Source organism: Chroicocephalus ridibundus, chromosome 7, assembly GCF_963924245.1.
Source record: "Chroicocephalus ridibundus chromosome 7, bChrRid1.1, whole genome shotgun sequence".
Lineage (NCBI taxonomy): Eukaryota > Metazoa > Chordata > Aves > Charadriiformes > Laridae > Chroicocephalus > Chroicocephalus ridibundus.
The window spans coordinates 8566220-8584660 of NC_086290.1; the positions used below are offsets into that span (position 1 = coordinate 8566220).

General features: G+C 37.6%; 1 protein-coding gene across 1 annotated transcript in view; it reads left to right on the forward strand.

Annotated features, from left to right (window-relative positions):
• The window catches only part of NCKAP5 (NCK associated protein 5), a 371629-nt gene that overhangs the window by 234046 nt on the left and 119142 nt on the right, over positions 1–18441 (forward strand). The window contains exon 6 of the mRNA XM_063340758.1: positions 10918–11067. Within this exon, the coding sequence (XP_063196828.1) occupies positions 10918–11067 (150 nt within the window). The remainder of the gene's footprint in view (positions 1–10917; positions 11068–18441) is intronic.

Below are 18441 nucleotides of genomic sequence, written 5' to 3' on the forward strand. Positions count from 1 at the left end.
ACAGCCGTTGGTGTCAACAGCTCTTTCATGAGAAGAAAAACTGTATCTATTGGCAATATAATTTTATCTTAACACAAAATTATACAAGCTTAATGTTCAGGCCATTGATATGTAGCATTTTATAGATGGGGCATGGCCATGAATTGAAAAAGAGGCAGTAGTTGAATTCCCTAGCTGAAATCCACGTAGGATTTTTAATACTAACTTTTATTGCAGAAAGAGGAAATATATCCTTAAAATTAAACTTATATCTCTGGATTGGAAGTACACACAAGAGACTGCAGCAGCCAGGCCTCCTAAGTTATTAAGGAGAGTATTACTAGGAAAAGCTTAGCAGTTTTGTGTCTCCCAGAGAAGGACAGAAGAGAAGCCACCTGCACTCTTGGGAGCTCCACCGGAAACCCCAGGCTGTCAAGGACACAACATTGTCTGTTGTGCTTTTCCATCCAGAGAAATTCAGGGCTAGCTCAGTAGCAACTGATTCCTTATGGCTTTTCTTCTGGTAGTTTGCCACCACTGTGCAAAGATTCTGATAAATATTTGTTCACATATTTAACTAAATTGAGATTGGATTCTTGCCCCCAAAGGAGAGTGATGGTGCTCCTCAGACACTGTTCAGAATTGCAGTTTTGTTGCAAGGAACATATGTGCAAATAATTTTCCCTTTTAGTAACAGTAACAGAGCAATGGAGTTATGTTTTAACACAGCAAAGTCTCATAACTGAAATATTCTGTTTGTGTGCTTGTTTTTCAGAAAACAAGCTGTTCTTTCCTTCCCAAAATCCGCTATATATCTACAGTAGCAAGGGTTGAAGATTGACTGATTTGATGGAACTATTACGTATTATACTGATTGTAATTCTACATTTGGATTTTCCTCTACAATATAGTGTTTCTATCTTTTGCTATATCTTTCTTCTAGTTCATACTTCTGGAATGAATCCGCAAAAATCAGCCCATATACATTGCCTGAACCCTATACATATGAAACAGTCATAATGGAAATTCAGAGGCACTCCTGGGAAAGCAAGGTGATGATGTGGTTCACAGCCTGACTGGCACAGGTCATCCTAGTGCATACAGGGACTTCCCATTTATGCACAGCAGGTTTTCTGCAGCCTTAATCTTGACCTTAATGGTGGTGTTCTGGTTGCCTTTTTTCTAATTCAGGGGATGGATTTGAGGGAAAAGAGTGTGGTTCTAACATGCCTCTGCTTGGTAGTCCTAAGAGACTGGAATAAACTCCTGGAGTTTTTAGCAAATATCAGTTTTAAGATAATGTATCTGTTGCTTGGAGAGATGCCGGTATCTTTGTATATGAAGGCCACCTTGTAGCCCTTTATCTGCTTGTATTCCTCAGGCAGGTCACATGAGGGCTACCAGCAGCAGGGCTGTGCTGGCAGGCAGGCTGAGGGCAGCCCACGCTGTGACTGGGTGAGAAAACAAGGCTGCGGGGCTGCTGCGGCACGCTTGCCGTGGCACCCAGTGCCACTTCCAGCCCCGCTCTGTTTCTCAGCAGAGCAATGAGATCCCCAGGGAGCTGCTGTCATCTCCCATCTGGCAACTGTTTTTAGAGCTCCCAGGTCTGTAGTGTGTCTCCTGGCTCTTGACCAAAAGATTTTAATAAGGGGGTCTTACCTATCTGTAGCCTAGCCAGATCCCTGTTGGGATCCAGATGTGCTTTGTTGACCTGACACAGCATTGCCCATCCTGGGCTGGTATTGATGAGGTTCTGGTTGGGCAAGAGGGTCTGGCAAGGAAATAAGAAGCATTTTTATTTATCAAATCCTTTGTTTTTTCTGAGTAAGGATCATGATGAAGAAACAATAAATACAAACCATTTACTGCAATCAGCTGTCTAGCAACAGAAGTGTTTGGACAGAGAAGTTGAAAAAACAGTTTGTATTCCTTGGTATTGCAAGGTTGGGTCTTAAGTATGGCCAACTCACTTGCTCTCTCCCTATTTCCACATCTCCATAAAAGATAGGGTTCACTCTGCACTTTGAACTGTGATTGATTTATGTTTTCAAGCCAGCAGAAAGCAATGCTATTTTTTAAATTTTAAAAAGTTGAAAAAGATCTAAAATTTTGCTTATTTCCTGAGGGAAAAAAAAGAGATTATGCTGCATTCACAAACATTCTCTCTTTGAAAATTATTTTAACAGAAGAACACACTTACCAATACACCAGTATATTTATTTTGGAAAAAATGTGCACTGCTGATCAAGAAAATTATTCTTAATTTGAGCTATAATAAAGTATTTGAAAAGTTGAAGTTCTAATCTGATCCAGAATGATTGTATCTACATTTTATTTTTATGTGAAGATGCATTCTGAGCTTCTTTCAGGAGTTTTCCTGACAAGATGGTGCAACAAACCAACTATTGCCTGGCATTTGCAAAAAATTACCTGGTTATGTGATAATATACTAATTTTTGTGTCCTAATCGCACAGGTAACTTCTTAGGTCATCTTCTGCAATTGTGCTTATGGTCAGAACTAGTCAATTAATGTATTGCTGTCATTCCAAAATACCAGTTAATACTCATCTTCAGGTATGTCCTTTAGAGCCTCTTTGTGCTGTTCCCTAGAGAAACCATCTATAGAAAACTATCAACAAGTATAAGTACTTGGGAGACTTTCTGGTGCCAAAAAGAAAAAAATTGCACTTGAAGTTTTTCATGTCATTAAAAAGAGTAATTTGGCCTTCATCCAAGTAGTGAAAAGACATTATTTAAAAAAAAAAAAAGTAAAGAGCTGCAAAGGGAAGGAAAATTGGCTTATTTCTAGCAATTTAAATCTAGAGTAATTCTATTGCCTTAATTGCTGTTACATAAAATTTACTGAATTTAATTTTCAGAATACTTTGGCTTGTTTGTACTTCAATCAAAGGTAGGTATTTTAATACTGCCACTTTAGTCAAGTGTAGTTACTTTAATACTTACAAACTCCTTCAGGAAAGTTTAAATGCTGCATATAGGTTTCCTGGGAGGAAAAATGATTACTTTAAGTATGGTACTATAATGAACCAATTTATAAGAGAATATCTGCATGAAAAATCACACTGCATATTCTTCTCATAATATCATATGTACACGTATGAAGAAGGAACAGCTTAGTTTCTAGAACATTTTTTCTTTTGCTGATAACTTTGCTATTCAGTGTAGCTGAAGTCTTTCAGATTCAAAAGGAACAACAACCACAGTGAGCTACTGCCACACTGCCCTGCCACCACCGTGCCTGAAACCTTTCTTGGAAGAGTCATCTCCAGAATGGTCAGTCTTTGGTTTCGCCTCTGACAGATGAAGTGCCAGGGGCGAGGGTGCGCTCACTAAAGACAGTTTGGTGTCAACAGCGGTATTTGGTCACAAGGTTAGCATAGCTCACTTTGACACCCAGGACTGACATTCAGCTGGGAACCAGAAGATGAGAAACTCCATCTACTCTTACTGATCTGATAAGTACATTTAATAGTGAACTCCACTGTGAAGGTTTTCTTCTTTTACAGTCCTTTTTTGTCTGAACTTTTTCAAAAGAAATAGGTGTTTCTGATGCATGGAACAGCCAATAAAAACATCATCGGGAAATCTATTAATGTAACTGCAGAACTGTTCAGTAAGGGTGATAGCTTGTAGTAGTGAAGAGTGTTTTGAATGAAGAATAATATGTAGTATATTTAGATTGATATGCGAGTGGTGGGAGGCTCATATCAGAAACATAAAGAAAGTACTTTTTCTCTTATCCATCACAGATATTTAATCTAGGGAGTGTTACTGCTCACTCTGTTCGCTTTGTAAGTGAAATCCAGAAATGAAAAAGAAGAATTTTATATGTTTTTCCTGACAACAGTAATGGTAAACTGTGAACAATTTGGGATGTTTCTGTAAAATTTTGTGATATATGTGCATTCCTTTCTTTTCCTTCAATTTTGGTCAGCTTGTTCTGAACAAAAGCTGTTAGCTAAATAGAAATATATTATTACTACACTTGCTGGTGTGCTGTCTAAAGCAAAGCTATATTTTAGTCTCTTCTTCCACTGGGAGAAAATAAAGCAAGAGAAAACAGCTGAATACATAGATAGAAGTAAGCAAGGTAAAACCAGAAGTCATGTTTGTAGCCTTATACTCAGACATCATTTAAATTGCACTGTGTAGTTGCATGTAATTATTTTTTTTTTGCATTCTAACTTGTTTGCTCAGTTACGGTCATGGTGTTTAATGGGATTCCCATTAGCAAATAAAGAAAATATAAAAACAAAGGTTGCAGGTGGAACAGACATATTAAGGTCACAGTGACATCAGTGACTACTCCTGTACCAAGCATCTTGCAGGAAACACTTTGTGAATGTTGGAGTGGATGCAAAGGAGGGCCACGAGGAGGATCCAGGAGCACCTCTCCTATGAGGACAGGCTGACAGAGTTGGGGTTGTTCAGTCTGGAGAAGAGAAGGCTCTGGGGAGACTTTATCCCAGCCTTCCAGTACCTAAAGGAGGCCTTCAGGAAAGGTGGAGGGACCTTTTACAGATAGGATGAGGGGTAGTGGCTTCAAACTGGAAGAGGGTAGATTTGGATTAGATATTTGGAAGAAATTCATTATGAGGGTGGTGAGAGACTGGAACATGTTGCCCGAGAAGTTGTGGATGCCCCATCCCAGGAGGTGTTCAAGGCCAAGTTGGATGGGGCTTGGAGCAACCTGGTCTGGTGGAATGTGTCCCTGCCCAGGGCAGGGGGGTGGAACTTCCAACCCAAACCATTCTATGATTCAGTAATTCTATGAATTCATCAGTCTTACCTCACGTTGCTCTGAATTAACATACACTTGTCTTTTATACATCTCAGGTTTCACCAAATGAAATACGTTCTAAAGCATATGAGAAGAAACTGCAAAATTTCAAAGGACATATTTAAGAGGCCACTGTAAACAAGTGTTAGTTATGATTAAGGAAAAAAACATCATGGTGGGAGGAGAAAGGGGAGCAAGGTGCCACTGGAAAACAATTTTAACCTTGTTGGAATTTTGAGTCAATAGTCCGTGGTGCAATTGCTGCCTTTTTTCAGCTTGTGCAGTCAGAGCTACTTGTGCATAGCTTGGAGCTGTTTTTTTCATGAAAGTACAAAGAAACCCGCATCTACAGTTTTTATCTACATCAACAGTCTGAAAATTCTCGTTTCATATCGCTCACTCTCAGCGAAGAATAGTGCTGAACACTAGGAGGTCTGCAGTGGAAATAACACTGAAAGTACATCATCTAAGAATACATCAAGACTATAGAATGGCCTTGCAAGAAGCAACATTCACAATTTATTACTACATAAACAATTCTGTGTATGGATTTGTAAATTGCAGTTTGAGTTTGGAGGTTAAGAGTCTGCCTTTATTATAGCAGGGAAGAGTGTTATAAGTATAGCATAGTGTATCTGAACAATATAGTAAATATCTTATTTGGAAGGTCTTGTGGAAGCTCCTGAGACACCGTGGAGAGTGCTAAATATTTTGAGATGCTGAGTTAGCCACTTAACTTGGGTGCAATATTGATTTGATTCTTGGATGCCTGTTACCATTGCCTCTGTATACAGTCTGTTAATAACTACATTGTGAGTCATTTTGAGGTTTTTTTTCTCAAATAAGTGGTTATAAGCAATCGTAAGCAGTATTTAATTATATATCCTACGTATGTTTTATTCTTGGGTTAAACATGTGATTAGAGTGTGTTTTGGGAAAATTGCAGGCACGATTGTCAGAAGAATTTGAATTTGTAACCATTATAAAAGCATTGTCTGTAATAAATTTCAGAAGCTGAAGAACTAAAAGGAATTCAGAATAAAAAACCCACTCAGGTATCACAATCTGACACCCAAAATTGAAATAGAGATCGTTTGTATCTGAGGGATCTTTACCATATTGCATCTGAAATACTTCTCTGGAGGACCTGTGTTTATCACACGAAAATGATCTTTAGCTTCTGTAAGCAAAGGTGTCATCTCTAATTATTACTTATCAGTTTCCAGACAAGCAATTCATGTCATCCGGCACTCACTGGGAAAATCAGCATTTCAACGATCGTTATATTTTTTTAACTCTTGTTTGGTTCAAGCAGAATTTTGTCATATGTCCTTGTGAAAGATTGCTGTTTATAATCAGTCCTGTAGAGTCCAGATTCAATTATATCAGGAATAGATTATGCTATGTTGTATTACTATAACCACTTGTACAGTGAACTTTGCAATATCTCTGTGATTCAGGAACCTCCCTGGATAACCAGTTCCAGTTACCATATGACCACCTTCATGGAAGGGGAATAAAAAAAAAAAAAATTTTCCTAATCTCTAATTAGAATTTCTCATGTTCCAAGCTGTGTCCATTGTATCTGCTCTTGTCATCATGCCACTTCCAAGAAAAGCCTGGCTCCATCTTCTCTCTTCCCTGCAACAGAACCTTCCTCTGCAGTTGACTCCCAGCCTCTGCTGGTGCAGGGGGTTGTTCCTCCCCCAGGTGCAGGACTCTGCGTTTCCCATTGCTGAGGGCTGTGGCAGGGGCTATGCTGCTGCTGGTTCTGTTTGGCCTCCTCCTCTGGAAGCCCATCTGCTGGTTAACAGTGTTAATGATTTCTGTTTTCTTAAAGGCTTCTTCCTTAGGTAGGTAGTTCCTGCATTGTAAAATGTCAAATTAGGAAAAATTGGAACATGAGTTACCTGGGGGAAACCGTATGATCATGTTGTATCATGTTTTTGTTGTTACTACCAGAGATGAGCCCTTATTCCAGTTAGGGCCTAATCAAGGTTTTCACTGTGAAAAAGAAAATCTAGACTAGATTTTTGCTAGCTTCCTTTTTTTTTTTTTTTTCATTGTGTCATCTGAGATTTACTCTTCTTGGTTTGAAATTTCATAGTTACAAATGGAAATATTTTAAAGTGAGTTCATTTTTTCCTTTTTTTTTTCTGTATGCGTGTAATTCCTAGAAAGCATCTTAAGAAAGAAGGGACAAAGAACAGACAACTGGTGGTACTACCAATAAAACTTTAAAAGTATAGTAATTTCTGAAGTAATAATGGTTAAGAAATAGCTGGCTAAGTGTCCCTTTAACACTTGTCTGTTCCTGGAAAAGGTGACGAGTCTTAGAGGAAAGGCATCCCAATGACTAACACTGTGTCCAGAGGGTCAGCAGCCTTTTCCCTTTCTTGGGATGAAGGCGGAGGTAATTTCTGAAATAGGCAGTTTGGTCTCTTATCTTTTGAAAGCTTCAATATGATCTTTTCTATCACTATAGTTACTCCTTTTGTTTATAAACAGTGAAAATGCTTTCTTGTTTGGTATTCTGAAAGGTGGGTGAAAGGGAGAAGGTTGGCTTTATATTCTATATATTTCTTTATGTTCTACAAATTCCAGTAAATTATCATTTGGAATTTCAGGTGGATTTCCTGCTCTCTTAATTTATTGGTCTTACTTTTATTTATTAGTGGAAAGAAGGAGGGTTAAACTGCTCCTTACTACTTCGTCTAACTGAAAACCAGCTTTCTGATAAGTCTCAGTCAGGTCGCTGCATTGTACAGCTTCATAGATCAATGTCTTCAGTGATTTATATCTTCTCATTGATTCTAGAAAGCTTGCCATTTCCAGACTGCAGGCTCTGTTTTCATCTGCTGTTTTCTATTGGCTATAGGGCTCATAGTGTTTGATCAAAGGGTTCACCATCAGTGTACTATTTGTTTGATTTATAGAACAAACTGAATACTTAGAAATAATGGTCAGGGCAGGATGTCATTTTAGATTTGCAAAATACTGTTGCTTTCAGAAAAGCAATGACAGTTTAAGCCAGCTTGGGAAGCTACACAATATGGGACTTGATTGTAAGTTTCTCATTAATTTCCGTGGGAACAGGTCTACAGGGAGCACCATAATCCTAGTTTCCTTTTAGTGAAATGTGAATATTTAATATTTTTATTGTCTCTTTGTTGACAAAGACCATTAGAGATGTAGATGAGCCTTTACTGTAGAATTTTTATCAGGTTGCTGTGTTTGCATCTTCTCACGGTACAGGCATGTCTTAAACTTACTGGTCTGGGGAGAACAAGAGCTGGGTTGTTGCTTTTATTGCCCTTTTTTTCCCCCCCTGTCCAGCGCACTTCCAGAGCACCATTTCCATCTCTTACCTTTTCACAGAAATGAAACTGCATTGATCAGCAGGATAGCACTTACTCTGCCTTTGCTGGACTTCTGATCTGGAGAGCATTTTGCTCTTCAGCTTGAAAACCCAGCCTGCCTTTAATTGTGCAATACCTGAGGCATACAACAGAGACTGTTCAGAAGATTCAAATATGGTCTTTAGTCAAGATAACACAAGTATAGCTATCTAGTAAAAAGAGGGAATAAGCTGCTCTACGCCATTGTTTGCAACATGCAGCGTGCTCGCTGCAGAGTTTTCTGTAGGATTTGATCAACATCATTCTGGAGACAGAGATTTCCTCTTGCAGCTCGCTCGCTCTCTCGCTGCCTCTACCTGCCTCCTCCCAGCAGGCAGCTGCCTTTCATATTAGCAGATTTTTCACTCTTAAGAGGATTCTGTTGTTCCAAAAGCCTTTGTCATCCTCCCTCTTACTTGACTTGACTTTAAACACAAAGGATGTTTAGAAGCACCTATTTTCTTAGCTTTCTTGAGTGTGGATTTTCCACTCCACCCTTTCTGTATGTCACCCAGGTAGAACTGGTTAAAGTGATGGGACAGTGCCCTCAGCAAATTGCAAGCCTAAGGACAATTTCTCAGGTTAGTAATTTTTTCCTCTGTTCTGTAGCTTTTCCGGGTAGATGACACATCAGGGACCTTTTTAGCCCATGCCTGAAACACTGAAACAAATTTATTGTTACTCAGTAATAAACAAGTTTCAAAAATATGTGAGCTGTACTTAAACACTCGAGCAGAGGTAACATTAGTAATTATCTTGAGGTGTTCTAGTGGACATCATAGTAAAACAGGGTGTGTATTCTTGATTATGCCACTAGCGTGTAAAGTTCATCAAATTTTGTAACTAGAAGATGAATGGGCTACTTCTTCAGGCATCTGGGATTTACTCTGTGAAAAGTTGCATTAGGCCCCGTTCTGTGATGACATGTCATAACCTATGCTTTCTTCTACCTGTCCTTTGAATTTTGTCCTCTAGTTTGAGCAGGAAAGGTGCAGATGTTTATATTTTCTTTCATTGTTGGCCACATCTATGTGATGTGACATTCTCTTCTAAAAGTGATTGTTTGTGTTTGAATTACATCAAAGAGGTACCTTTGTCAATTATTTTTTTTTCCCGAGTTCATCGAAGTGTTTTATGCCAATGCACTCGTCAGGGCAACTTGAAGGGAAAATGGTTTAATGGCTCTTCTACAGATGCTTGATCGTTGCACCAGTGAGTAGTGAGGGAGAAAAAAAAAAACAACAAAAGAAAGAAAAAACCCCAGACGCCCACAAACTACTGTATTTATGGTTCCTTTGTGATCAGGATAGCACTGATGCTGGCCACGTGAGGGACTGGCTCTTTGACATCTATGTTTTGAGGCTCAGAAAGAGATTTGTGCCTCATGGTTTGTTTAAGAGTATTCAGTGATTAAGCCCATGGCTTATAAAATTGATTCTTGATTAAAGTTTTAACATAGTAATAGTCAATTTCTAAGCTAGTTAATATTTTAAAAAGACATTGTTAGAAATGTGATTTACAGTGCTGATTTTTAATTCAGTTGTGTTTGTGGGTTTTAAGATAATGTCTTACTGTTAACTCTCGAAGAGTTATATTTGCATAGTTACTCAAGCTGGATCAGTTCTTCATGAAAATACATATTTTTATGCTTAGAGTTTGCATTCTGTAGTAGTTACAGGAAATACATCTCACTTGTAGACTAACCCAAAGATCATGAAGTATGTGCCTTTGTATATAAGAATTATCAAAAAGGCACACAAAGAAAACTAAATGCTCATTAAAGCACTTTTCTAGATTTGTGCTGACATCCATTATTTAATGATGATTTACCTCAAATTTTCCATTCTTAATCTTCTCATTAGTTGTCACACTGCATCTGCTTATACAGTTACAGAACATGGTTTACAAGGTAGACTGTCCACTTTGTGTTGCACTCAGATGATAATTCACTCCGTACATCTGTGTAGTTCTCTTTTTCCCCCTTATGCCTGCCTTGTTGTTTGAGCAATATTTTACATTGCCTGCTTGTGGTCTTGATGTTTCGCTTGCTCTGTCTCATTCTCTCTCTCAACACGGAACTTGGACACATAATTAATGGAGTTAGTAGGATTCACTGTTCAGTCCTATGATTTTTATAGACCTCTTGTAAAACTCAGCAGCCATAGTCCACTCAGCAGCAGCAGCTAATAATAACCCAAACTGACTGACTTGTAATAGACTGCGGCACTTCTGAAAATTTTGCTGTCAATTTGATTCTCTCCAGTTATATATTAGTGTGGGTCTTAAATCAGTATTCAGTTGGTAGCTTGGTTCTCAGCCCATTATTTAGTATTTCAAATATTAGCTCTAGATGAAGAAAGGTGAAATACATTAGGCATGAACATATGTTAGCTTTTCCTCAATAAATTGCTTTATATCTCAGTGGCAAAATGATTCCATTGAAATCTGGTAGGTGCAATTTTCATTGCAACTTCTGTGCAAGAAGAATACACAAGTTATTTTATTAAAAAGATTATGAGTTCCACTTCTAAAAAATCTTAAGTAGATGTAGCAGTTAAGTTGTGCATATCAGCATGTTTCATAGACCCTTCATGACTCCACTTGTTTAATACTGTAATCGTGTACGTAGCAACTTGCTCGGTGTTTTTTTCATACATATACATGGGAGATTTGAAGATATTTGCATAGTTAACTTAATTTCCGCCTTGGAGTAATGACATTTTAAAAAATCATTTCAGGAAAAGCTGTCAGAAGACAGTAGGAAATGTAAAGAAGGCATGGAAAAAAATCACACGCCAGCAGATGAAGATTCAAGAAGTGAGAGCAGCAGCACTGAAGAGGAAAAAGAAAAGACGAAATTGCTATTGGAGCGTTTAAAAGCTTTGGAGGTAAGAAGTACAACGGTTTCACACATAAAAAGACCACTCTGCTCCTTGCCTCATTCATTTATTGGCACTGAATCACCCTGTAGTATAAATCTAATCTTTCACACTTCACCTGTACTCGTGTTATGGGGTATTTTTTTAATGATTCATTTACCAAGGATGAACAAGAAGCTTAGTCTTAGAACCTCTGAAAGGATCCCTCTCTAATGCTGAGAATAGATATCTTTAAAAATAACTTCATGTATTATTTTAATTTAGCTTAGACTATTTAATAAGAAGAATTGGTTTTATTGGTTTTGTTTCAATTATTAATATTCTAAGACTAATATAGGTGGTTTAACAACTGTCATAAACCCAGTGTTGCTTCATTGTAGTTTATTGCTCAGCTTTTAATTGCTGGACTGCTTGCTGGAAGACTCAGCTCACGTCTTTTTACTGTAAGACTGTGGAAAATCTATTTCCTTGTAGACCACGTAGAGAACTGCACCTATATTTTGAGTGCATTTCTGGAAAAATAGGATGTACAAAACAGTGCACCTTGTGGTACTTCCTAACTAGAGGAAAAGTTTTAAAGTTTTGTTAGGCAATCATGGACAAGGTGCAGGTAAGACTGTAGCTGCTATGTGTATGGACTCATTTGTGCTCCTTGATAGAAGCATGAGTTTCAACGTGTATCAAAAAATAAGGCTGTGCATATTTTAATATAATTTTGAACTAGTACAAAGGCATATTTTTAAATTATCAAGTGTTTCCTCCATTCTCTTCCGTTCAAGTATCTATGCAGTGTTAAATGTATGGATAAATGAATGCCTTAGAATGATCTTAGTGGCATTTTTCCCATGTAGGGTCTTGGTAAACACAGACTTCATCGCTGGGCCTATACATTTTTGGTTAAGTGTGAAAGTTCTTTCGCGTCATGATTTTTATTTTGAGTTGTACTCTGATCAAGTGAAAACTCTGTATTTTTTTTCTTGAGGACCTTGTTAAAAGTAAAACACGAACAGTTATAGGCATGTCTGGATCTAAATACAGAATCTGCAATCTGAAAGGTATAGGCAGTGTCTCAGATTTTTCTTTCCTTTAAAATCTTAGGCCATTTGTAAAACAAATGCATTTAATATCAATTAACTCTAATTTTGCCCTGGGAAAAAAACCACATGATACTAAATTTTTGAGGCCCATAAAACTGATAAATGTGCAGTTTACTATAGTCTTGCTTTCTCTATCTATGGAGAATGACTTTATGTTCCTTGTGGTTTTTTATTTCCAACTATGCATGACTTGTGTTTGCATCACCTTATTCTTAATCAGTCTGAATGACAGTTGAAGTTCTTTAAATCCTCAGTTGATAGGAAGTTGTTCAATAATGTCACAACCTTTATCAGTTGTGGCAAATTGCCCAGATACATAACGTGATGTTATGGAGAAACAGAGTCTAGTTCTGGAAGGTCAGTGAATAGGTCTTCTTACTGATGTCAGTGTTGTGCAGTGGCTTGTCCAAAAACAAGTAATAGGGAATGCCAATACTTCAAGAATTAATCTACGTAAGTAGTCTAAGGAGCTATCGAAGTAGAAAGATGAACTGCAGGGCCAGCATTAATTGTGGCCCAAGATAATTGAAACAAAGTGTTGTTAATTTTGTGTTGTTTAATGTTATATATTCTCGCCCTTGATTTTTGTCTTGAAGAATATAAATTGTAATGTCAAAGACTATTGCTAATTAGTTAAAAGACATACTTTTTTAAAGTTATATGCAATTAGCAGTTCTAATCCTTTACTGGTTGCAGAGTAATTATTCTAAATACTTTATTAGTTTATATAGAAAAGAACAAAAAATTGCTGTTTGTTAGCTCCCATGCTGTGGGTGCAGAATGTTTAATCTTACTTTACATGATTAGATGTTACTGTATCATACACAATTAATAAAATCAGCAAGGCTAATAAAGTACTTTGTAAAGTTGGTCCTCCATCTGTGCACTGCAGAATCTGAGGACTGCCTATGAACTGAACCTAGTAGAAGTACTAGTCAAAATAAGGGACCTAAGCCATTAATGCCTATTAATATAATTTCATGAATATTAGCACTTTTAAGACATCTTTTTATATCTCTTCGCATTAGTTTGTTTTTTACTCAAGTGTAGCTCATGACAAGGTGTAGCCTAGTCTGTTAGAGCATTGTAAAAATATTCCATCCTTCCTGCCTGCCTGTATTCATTGTCCTGTTGCTAGAGTGAGCTTCTCTTGAAATGAGGGGACTATATGTATGTACATACATGTATATAAATGTATACTACAGTGTATACATCTTAGGGAAAAGTTTTGAGAAAGTGGTGTAATGGTTTCATTATGTAAACGTTCAGATTCAGGGGTAAGTTTTTTTCTGGTTAATAGCTTCTATTGACTGGTCCCATTAAAACAGAGAGTTGGATAAGTCCAAGCTAAGTTTCAAGTGAATGAAGTACCAAAAGAGAAATTCTATCCGTCAGCACAGGGATAAATGGTAGTAGCCAGTACATATTCAGTGTAATAGCTTATTTACTGTCTTTTCTTTTGAATATGGATATGGGAAAAACATTCCTGCTCCATACATGAAATAAATTGTTTCTACCCTTACTGGAGTACTGGCATGGTAGATATGAGGTGAGTGGTGGTTTTCTTGAGGAATTTCTGTCAATGTGAGGAAAACGGTAGTCATCTTCAACTGTTAGATATGGACCAGCAAATTATGAAATCTAAGTGTAAAAAAAAGGGATGAAACTTCATTTTCACAGAAAACTTTTGTTAAGTGGTTTCCATATCAGTCGAGTTGTGTTTACCATTTCTGTTTTTTTTTTCTTATACTTGGGTGTTGTCAAATGTATTGCCAAACAAATTTCTGTAATGCTTTTTAGGTTTTATTAACTTCTGCTTAAAGTAGAAATTTTCTCACTGAACAATACAAATCAGTATAATAAAGTTTCTTTGTAGTCAGCCCAAGTGAAAGCTATCATGTACTTTGATAAGAAATATATATAAGTATTCTCCCACTGCACCCTTTACCTATAATCTTTTTACATCCTTTATCGTTTACAGCGAATTCTATTTCCACTCTACTGACTGATAAATACCATACGTTTCTAATCAAATGAAACAGATGACAAATAACAAATGGTTCATACTGTCTTGTATCCCATTTTATGTAGTTGAAATTAATTGTGATTTCCTGGATATCAAAACTCCTTTGTGCCTTCAGCATTTTTAGTTGGCTGCTCTTGAAATGCCACTTAATTTACTTCAGCAGTTATGATCAAATGCCTTCTAACTCTTACAAAGCAAAAAAAAAAAAAAATTCTCTGATAACTTCTCTGTGTATTTGGATTGCTGCAAAAAATGAAATATTAATGAAGTATGGTGAATAACATATCAACTCCTTTGTGGAATTTCATTTTTTTAGCCCGTTTTCATCACACCAGAAGAATTGCAATTATTTTTTTTTTAAATGGTAGTCAGAAACATAGAAAAAATATAATTAATTCTGAATGTGCATCAACCCCTATACAGCAATTTCAGGTATATGTAGGTATATGCACAATTACAGTAAAACAATAATGTTGTATCTCCAAAGGAATATGCATTAAGTTAAGAAAATTTTCACAAAACCTTAATTTGCGCTTCTGGGTATGTTAGATGTTATACGGACTCTCATTGCGAGATTGTATACTATTTCTTGTTTCCAGCTAGAACAGTTTACAAAGTCACAGTGCACAGTGGAAAGCCTTGAGAATATTCTGCATTTGAAAAACTGTGTCTGTAAAGGCCTCAAGACTGTCCCAGGGCTTTATTATCCAGTATGGAGCTCTGGGCTCCCTGCCCCAATTTAGCCTTAAATGACTGAAATACAGGCTGCCCGAGCACCTGCATAATTGCAAGTGAATTAAACTGATATACCGAGTTAGTGTCAGTCTTAATCTAAACATGTCTGTAAAAGCTATAGTTACTTTGATTTTAAAAATTTAATCAGTGATAAATACTGTGTCAGCTTTGAAGGCTTATTAAAGTCTGTCATTTGCACAGACATTTATGCAGTGAGGATAATTCAGTATGAATTAACTATGTCTGACTTCATGAAATGTTACAGCTCTCCCGGACTTCCTTCTTTGCAACTGCAGTAGTGAAACTTTCTTAGAAAGTATTTGCTTTTGGTTGATTATGAAGAAGGTAAGTTGACTGGGATTGTTCCAAACTAAATGATCAAAGAGTACTTAATGAAGGTTGTTTTGGACAATGCTCTGCTTTGCTAATAAAAAAAAGGTATCTGTGAGATACAAAAGTCTTTTTTTATGGTGTTATGTCCTTTCACATGGTGCGTGTCCTCTCAATTCCTCAAAAAGAAAGGGGGGTATGAGCAGGTATTGTATGAAGACTCCAGAAGACTGGATTCAGTTCCCATCTCAGCTGCAGATTTCCTGCATCCTGTACAGTCTGTTTCATCTATTTGTGCTTTCGTACCGCATCTGTAGGCCGGTAAAGAGCTAGAATGTGGCATGCGGTCAAATACCTTGGGAAGCTGGCTGGCTTCCTCTGGCTTCTTCCATCTGAATGTATTCTTACACTTTGACTCAAAGACATGGAACTGGAAACAACTCAGAGGAGGGGGCTGTAATGCTCTGGTTTAGTCTGGTAGGGTAACATGTTTTACACAGGAAACAAAGAGGAAAACACATTACAGAAAAGGTGGAGTTAAGGTTTCGAGTTTAGATGTGTCTGTCCAGCTCTTAGGTGCTGAGTTACCACATATAAGGAACATCTGAACTGTAGATGCTATATCCACTCTGCAGGAAAAAAGAATATGAATTGCCCCTGCTCACTCCAGCCCTCTCTCTGTGCTGCTTCCCCTGTGAAGGCAGGCACAGGATTGGCTTCTTATCTGCATTTCTGACGAGCCCACAGCCCTTCCTCCCAGAGATCCCTAAGGTCTTTCACGTAAGCAGGTGTGCTCCTTCCTGTGAGGCCTGTGAGTAGATCTGTGTGGCAGGAGTCGGCTTGTACGCTGCATCATATGGTGCAGCATGCTTGTCTTATGGCAAGCTGTCTATGTGTTACGGGATGAGTAGTGCCTGCATTTAGGATAGAACATCATATATTTTCCTGGCACCTATTCTGTTTCATGGCTGTATGCGCATGTGTCATTTGATCACACACAGTCCCATTCCACTCCCCTGTTAGATGGGCAGCGCACCATCATCTTGTTATGGGGAAATCATGAGTTCTGGTTATGTGCAGGCAGTTCCCACTCTTCGGAAGAGATGTTTTGCCCACTTTAGCCCATGATGGCACACAACAAACGCCTTGCTAAAAACACAGTATTAACAGTCAAATTAAAATAAACAATGTTCAACAAGGAAGTGGTTCCCCTGGTTTGCTGAGTAGCCCCCTTCCCTCACAGAAGTTCTGCAATGATCACGAGTTCCATTGGCCTCAAAAAATAATGATTGAAGGCTGCTCACAACCTTGCATTTTTCACCAAATAGCAAGCCACTGGGGTAACATTAAATTGTAACCTTGAAGTTATCTAGTGAAAAGCCTAATTCATGTGTGAAAATCTCATTGCTTGCGGGTGAGTGAGGCTCAATGAAAGTTTCAGTAAACTAAGCTGCAGTAGAAGCAGTATCTGCTAGGGAAGAGCCGCGAAACCACTCTAATTTTAATTATAGAATTTTGCCCTCTTGCCCTTTGCAGTTCATCGTAGAAAGATGTGTTTTGTTTTAATAAATTGAGCTTTGGGGGGAAACTCACTCAGGATAATAAGCTAAATGTTCAAATATATTAGAGGGGTAATTTCCCTTGTATCATCACCATTAAACAAATGAGGAAGTATGTCAAGTATTTCCCATATTATGTTTTTACTACCCTGCAGAGGAAGAAAGGCATGATATCAATGAACTATAAAAAAGATAAAAAAGAAATACGAGAAGGGTATGTATTTCCTTTGAGTGGATTGAGAAGATAACTTTATTTTGAGTGGGGTGCTGGTGGTTTTGTTTTGCTTTTGCATTATTTTCCTATTTTCCCTCTTTTAATTCCTCATTTTCCATGTACTACAATGTAAAATTATAAGAAAATTAATAATCATATTAAGAAACATACAGTATGCAGAGGAAAAGAGCTTGAGTTTCTAAAATAACTGTGAAGAAAAACTTTTTTCTTACTGAAAGTCAGCTGCTTCACTTTGGTTTCTGGGAAATTGGAATCACTTTACTTAGATGCATAGAAAAATAATGAAACTTTTAAATATTTTGTAGCAATGTTCTAAATATTTTGTAGCAACCAGTCTTGTTCCAGCCAATGCATTTAATCTGATTCAGCCAAAAGCCTCTTCTTAGCTCAGTGCCTTGGCCATCCACATAACTAGATTCATTATGCTGATCAGTCACCAAAGGCCAACCTACTTAATCCTAATTACTGGATTATTTTACTTTTAAATCTTTTCAGTAGGAGACTTTTATAATTAGTTTTCTGAAATGTGCCTAAGAACACTTTTTTTTTCTTTTTTATAGCCAAGGATCAGACGATGAGGCAGGGAAGGTCTTATTTCCAAACTTATCCAGTGGCTGATAATGAATCAGCATTGACTTGCGTCACCGGTTTCAAAAACAGCCCAGTTTATTCCAGCCCTTTGCTGGTAATAATATTGGCAAACTGTTTTAGCTTCCCAATAGCTGAGTAAATTTTAAATTAAAACCAAACAAGTACTATCAAGCTGAATGTATTCTATAATCTGTTGATGCTTGAACTCTTCTACTGTAGGTGTTCAGGGGCTCAGTTGTTCCTAATCTTTGAGGAGCAGATCTCATGGCTGCTACATGCTTCTCCGTGTGCTCTTGGGTGCTTTCCTCTTTGCCAGCTGTCCTCACCCGCTCCTGCTGCAGTCTTTAAATGCAGCTCCTTCCCAGATGATTGTACCCTCCCCCTTCTGCCAGCTCATGCCCTCCTGCTGTTTACATCTTCCACTTCGTCTTTTCTGTCCATCCTACATGCTGGCCATGAGTGCATGAAACTGCATTCTCCATAGCTGGCAATGAAACTGAATAGCTTTCAGTGGTCGATGCACCTCATCAGTTGGGATGTTAATAGCAATAATATGTTCATATAGAAAAGGAAGACTAATAGAAACCTTTTCTGGGTAGAGAGTTAAATTCAGTTAGTATGTGATGAGTATTTAAGAGAAGAGAATATGCTTCTTGCACACATGTAGAATATTGAGGATCTTGAAGGACTTTCTTGTTTTCTCTCTCCTTTTAAACTTTTTATTCTAAGCCAGTCAAAATTCATGGCAAATTCTCTTTTGGCATGCAAAAATCAAGATGATCTAGTAGGGATAAGAATTTACCCAGGGAT